Source organism: Apis dorsata, unplaced genomic scaffold (genome assembly GCF_000469605.1).
Source record: "Apis dorsata unplaced genomic scaffold, Apis dorsata 1.3 scaffold_2, whole genome shotgun sequence".
NCBI classification, from domain to species: Eukaryota; Metazoa; Arthropoda; class Insecta; order Hymenoptera; family Apidae; genus Apis; species Apis dorsata.
Genome location: NW_006263305.1, coordinates 3,153 through 7,897, shown reverse-complemented (window position 1 = coordinate 7,897; position 4,745 = coordinate 3,153). Strand labels below are relative to the sequence as shown.

At 22.6% G+C, this 4,745-nt stretch overlaps 4 protein-coding genes across 10 annotated transcripts in view; 3 read left to right on the top strand and 1 right to left on the bottom strand.

The window, feature by feature from the left end:
• The window catches only part of LOC102677179 (dnaJ homolog subfamily C member 21), a 2,244-nt gene extending 1,751 nt beyond the window's left edge, over positions 1-493 (top strand). The window contains exon 2 of the mRNA XM_031509450.1: positions 1-493. This exon is cut by the window's left edge and continues 1,556 nt beyond it. Within this exon, the coding sequence (XP_031365310.1) occupies positions 1-493 (493 nt within the window).
• The window catches only part of LOC102677310 (methyltransferase-like 26), a 4,273-nt gene extending 2,475 nt beyond the window's left edge, over positions 1-1,798 (top strand). For 2 of the 3 annotated variants that reach the window (XM_006607113.2, XM_031509607.1), the window contains exons 2-3: positions 900-963; positions 1,052-1,798. In XM_006607113.2, coding sequence (XP_006607176.2) covers positions 929-963; positions 1,052-1,688 — 672 coding nt within the window. In that variant the 5' untranslated portion in view covers positions 900-928 and the 3' untranslated portion in view covers positions 1,689-1,798. Of the gene's footprint in view, positions 1-894; positions 970-1,051 lie in introns of those variants that run through there. The other variant, XM_031509688.1, reaches the window with a different exon arrangement.
• A 179-nt stretch (positions 1,799-1,977) lies between these two features.
• On the bottom strand, positions 1,978-4,730 carry LOC102676447 (ATPase WRNIP1-like). 5 transcript variants are annotated; one of them, XM_006607109.2, is made up of 7 exons: positions 4,241-4,377; positions 3,753-4,032; positions 3,498-3,686; positions 3,117-3,342; positions 2,532-2,903; positions 2,196-2,417; positions 1,980-2,107 (listed from the first exon to the last, which is right to left on the bottom strand). In XM_006607109.2, the coding sequence occupies exons 2-7, from the start codon at positions 4,020-4,022 to the stop codon at positions 2,010-2,012; spliced, it is 1,377 nt and encodes a 458-aa protein (XP_006607172.1). In that variant the 5' UTR covers positions 4,023-4,032; positions 4,241-4,377; the 3' UTR covers positions 1,980-2,009. The 5 variants fall into 5 exon arrangements, with proteins under 5 accessions (XP_006607169.1, XP_006607171.1, XP_006607172.1 ...); XM_006607106.2 differs by lacking the exon at positions 4,241-4,377 and adding an exon at positions 4,594-4,730 and having other exon boundaries at positions 1,978-2,107; positions 2,532-3,342; positions 3,753-4,030; XM_006607108.2 differs by lacking the exon at positions 4,241-4,377 and adding an exon at positions 4,594-4,730 and having other exon boundaries at positions 1,978-2,107; positions 2,532-3,342; positions 3,954-4,030.
• Positions 4,600-4,745, top strand: part of LOC102677028 (protein O-mannosyltransferase 1) — a 3,214-nt gene continuing 3,068 nt past the window's right edge. Inside the window, exon 1 of the mRNA XM_031509398.1 lies at positions 4,600-4,744. Coding sequence (XP_031365258.1) covers positions 4,630-4,744 — 115 coding nt within the window. The 5' untranslated portion in view covers positions 4,600-4,629. The remainder of the gene's footprint in view (position 4,745) is intronic.

Sequence of the window (4,745 nt, the reverse complement as noted above, 5' to 3'; positions counted from 1 at the left end):
AAAAAAAAAAAAACGAAAGAAGAATGTTCAAAATCCAATAAAAGAACAAATTAGTGATGAAGATATAAATATTAATGAAGATATGTTATTATCAAAAAAACAACGTAAGAAACTTCAACAAAAAAAAGCATTATTAAATAAAATTGTTGAAAATAATCAACAATTATCTAATGAGAAAATAGAGGAATATGAAGAAAATTTAATGAAAGAAAAAGATAAAACAGAATTATTATCTGTTAATGTAGAAATAAATAATACACATAATGAAAAATCTAAAAGTAAAAAAAGTAAAAATACAAAGAAAAAATCACAAAATATTGAAGTATCAGATTTAACACATTGTTGTATTACATGTAAAATTGAATTTGCTAGTAAAAATAAATTATTTGAACATTTGAAGAAAACAGGACATTCTGTATATATACCAAATTCATTGAAAAATAAAAAGAATCAAGAAGAAAAATCAAGTAAAAGCAAAGATAAAAGAAATTAGAACAATGATAAAAGAAATTATTAATTACTCTAAATAATTCATATATTATTTGATTTAATTTAGTGTAATTAATTTAGAAAATGTGTGTGAAAAACATTTAATTAATAAATCTTAAGTTATTATGTATACAATATTATGTATTACATATTGTACAATTTTATTATTAAATAAATATAATAAAAATTTCTTTGAATAAATTCGTTTTTATTTTATTTATTGTTTTACATAAACACTTATTTTATTATATATTAAAAATAATTTAATTTAAAATTTAATGTAATATTGAAATATAGTAAATTAAAATTAACACATTTTAATATTAGTATTTTATTATATTTTATTATATTTTAAATACTTATTTATTTTCCATGGAAATCTGCAAAACTTTCATACTTAAATTTTTCAGGTCAAAAAATATCAATGCAATAACTAAATATGAATGCAGTTGTCTACTCTGCTGTTAGTCGTAGGTAAGATTTTTTATTCTTTCCTTAATAATTTTTAAATAATTATATGTATAAAATTTAGATAATATAAAAATAATATTGTTTATTTCAGTTTATCTACCAGTATGGCAACCAAAAAACTTGTTTATCCTGCAGCTGATCGTAACAAGAATCCAATACTTTTAATTCTTCAAAAATATATTCAACATAGTCCAGATCAAATCTTTTTAGAGATATCATCTGGTAGTGGACAACATATAGCCCATTTTGCTTCTCATTTTCCTGAAATAACTTTTTATCCTTCAGAATATGATCTAAAACTAATAGAAAGTATAACAGCTTATGCAAATGGATTTTCAAATATAAAGCAACCTTTACATATAGATGTTAAGACAGATTTTCATATTTGGGAGAATAATATATTTAAAGAAGCCAGTATTGATTATATATATAATGCAAATTTGATACACATTTCACCTTATGAATGTTCTATTGGTTTATTTAGTAATGCGGGTAAATTATTAAAAAAAAATGGTATTTTATTTACATATGGACCTTATGCTATAGATGGAAAAATAACGCCAGAAAGTAATATTAATTTCGATAAAAGTTTAAGACTTCAAGATCCAAGGTGGGGTCTCAGAGATATTAATGATTTAAAGGAATTAGCAGAAAAAAATGGACTGAAGTTAATAAATATTCATGATATGCCTGCAAACAATAAAACTATTATATGGAAAAAATATTAAATATATTAATGTAAATATATAAATAAATAATTATTAATAATAAAATAAAAAAAATTTTAATCATTTTATTATGAAAGATTATCTTAAATCTAATAAATATTTTAAAAATCTATAATATTTTATTTCAATTACAAAACATTAAATTGTTAAAGTTATGCATTTTGATAATTAATATAAGCTTCTTATTTAATAAATTTTTATTATAATTTTTAAAATATATTTCTTAATGTTATAACTATATATATATATATATATAACTATATTATAATAGTTTATATACATTTTTTTCTTTTTAAAATATATGTATGCATATATATAATTTTAATGATAATCAAAAAAATTTACATTTTCTAATCCTTCTGGCAAATAATTCAAACCTGATTCATTTTTGTGTTTCATATTGTAACCTTTACCGTATCCTAAAATGAAAAGTGTATATGAAATATATTTTAAATAGTAAAAATTTTATAGTAGCAATTATAGTAAGAAATAAAATGGATTGTTTACCTAAATTTTTCATAAGCTTTGTTGGAGCATTTCTTAAATGTAAAGGTACACCTGGTTGAGGTCCTTTATGTTCAGCTACTACTTTTTGAGCAGCTCTAAGTGCATCTTCCATCAATCTAGATTTTGGAGCTCTGGCTAAATATATCGTACATTGTGCTAAAAGGATATTACATTCAGACATTCCTATCATCTTACAGCCATGCATTGTATGTATAGCAATTTCTGAAAATTATTTTAGAAATTATAGGCAAATTATTAACAAAATTATAGTACTATCTATTTAATTTAAACCAAATGATTTGAATTAAAATAGATAATTATTAGTCATGAATGTACCAAGAGCTTTTGGATCTTCTAAACCAATATCTTCACATGCCATTCTAACTAATCTTCGTGCAATATAATTTGGATCTTCTCCACCTAATATCATTCTTGTTAGCCAATAAAGAGAAGCATTTTCATCACTTGCTCTAACAGATTTATGTAAAGCTGAAATCATATCATAATGCTGGTCACCTTTCTTATCATATAACATATGAGTTTTTTTAAGACTTTCTTTAATATCATCTAATGTAATAATCACAGGACCATTCTTCAAAAAGTCTTCATTGTTTGGTAATTTGCATTGAACTGCTAATTCCAAACCACCTAATGCTATACGAGCATCACCATCAGAGGTTCCTGCCAACCATTCTATGGTTGGTTCATCTATAATAAATTTTGGTACTTGAGTGGTATTTTCCAATATTTTATTTGAATTATGCACTATTCCTTCTAATGATATTACAGCTCTGCTTAGTATACATATCAAATTAGATATATTTAATTTTTCTAAAACGATGACTCTACAACGACTTAAAAGTGCTGAATTTAAACTGAAAGAAGGATTTTCTGTTGTTGCACCAACTAATGTAATAATACCAGATTCAACATGTGGTAAAAATACATCTTGCTGATTTTTATTAAAACGATGTATTTCATCCATGAAAACTATTGTACGTCTATTAAATTTTAATTCATTAGTAGCTATAGTTATTATTTCTTTTATTTCATTTACACCAGCCATTGCTGCAGATAACTTAACATATCTTATTTTACCATTTGATTTAGTTTTACATATGTGAGCTATAACATTTGCTAAAGATGTCTGAAATTTATATAAAACTTTATATGTATATTATATGTAAATATAATATATGTAATTATATGTAAATTTTTATAATTTTTTTACATAAAATTATATTGTTTTATAAATAATATAATTAAGAAATTACATATAATTAAAAAATTATTTTACAATACCTTTCCACAACCAGGTGGACCCCATAAAATTATATTTGGTATTTCAAATTTATTTAATAATTGATAAAGAATAGTAGATGGTCCAAGAACATGTAACTGTCCAACATATCCTAAAAGTGTTGTAGGTCTCATGCGTTCCGCAAGAGGTATATAATCATTTCCAAATAATTTTTTAATTTCTTTATCTGTCTAAAAATTACTATTATTAATTATCTATTATACATTCTTATATTTTTATCCAAAGAAAAAAATTACATTAGTGTTAAGAAAAGTTTTTGGTATCTGAGAATCTATATTTATTGATGATGATTCTATTACAGTAGTTTTCTTTTTTACTAATCCCAAATCACTCTTTTTTGCTTTTGTATTATTTAATTTTACATATTTCCTTGCAGGGCTTTCATCTTTAAAAGATTCTTTGCTTGTTGATTCATTTAAAAATAAACATTTACTAACATGATTTTCTATTATTGTAGAAGAAAATTCTTCAGAACAGATAGGACAAGAAATTTTATCATTATCCATGTCTTAATCTACAATAAAATAAATATATACTTAATAATTATAATTAAATAGATTAAGGTATTTTGAAAATAAAGAAAATTAAGTCTATAATTTATTGAATATTACATGATATATTGTTATTGATATTATATTATTTCAAAAAATTTTTAAATAATAAAATTTTTTCACATTTCAAAGAAATTTCTTTATTTTATAAATAAAGCAATGTATAAAATTACCGCGATGCGCAGAAAGAATTCTCACAGGGATTTTCAGAGATAGTACCGTTATATTACATACACAATCATATAAATATAACCTGTGATCGTTCTTATTAATTTAATATCACATGTTTCCAATATTTTATTAAAATATTTAATACTTTCAATATTTTATATAGCAGTAAGAATTTGAAAGAATTGAATTTTTTTTGAACACTTTTTCAGAAATTTAAATTTTTAAGACAAGATAGTGTTATGTTAAATCTATTCTTTGATGATGTGGGTCGACACTAGATCAAAGTAGTGGCTTGGTAACGTCTCTTTTGATTTTTCAAAATAATAGCAATTAAGAAAATAAAAATATCGCATACGGATTATAACGATATTTCAAACAATAAATTTATGCAATGATAGTTCGTCGAAGACGAAGAATATTAGATAACAAGCAATCGCAAGTACAAAGCGCCAAGTTTGAGTATGAACATATTTCTACTAATTGTACTGAAAATGTTCAACGAGATGA

Excerpts from the sequence above, each read along its gene's own strand:
- LOC102676447 (XM_006607106.2), bottom strand. The coding sequence starts at position 4,022 with ATGGATAATGATAAAATTTCTTGTCCTATCTGTTCTGAAGAATTTTCT. Across the intron at positions 3,687-3,752 it reads AAACTTTTCTTAACACTAAT|ACAGATAAAGAAATTAAAAA; the intron begins GTAATTTTTTTC and ends AGTAATTTTTAG. Across the intron at positions 2,418-2,531 it reads AGAAGATCCAAAAGCTCTTG|AAATTGCTATACATACAATG; the intron begins GTACATTCATGA and ends AATAATTTTCAG.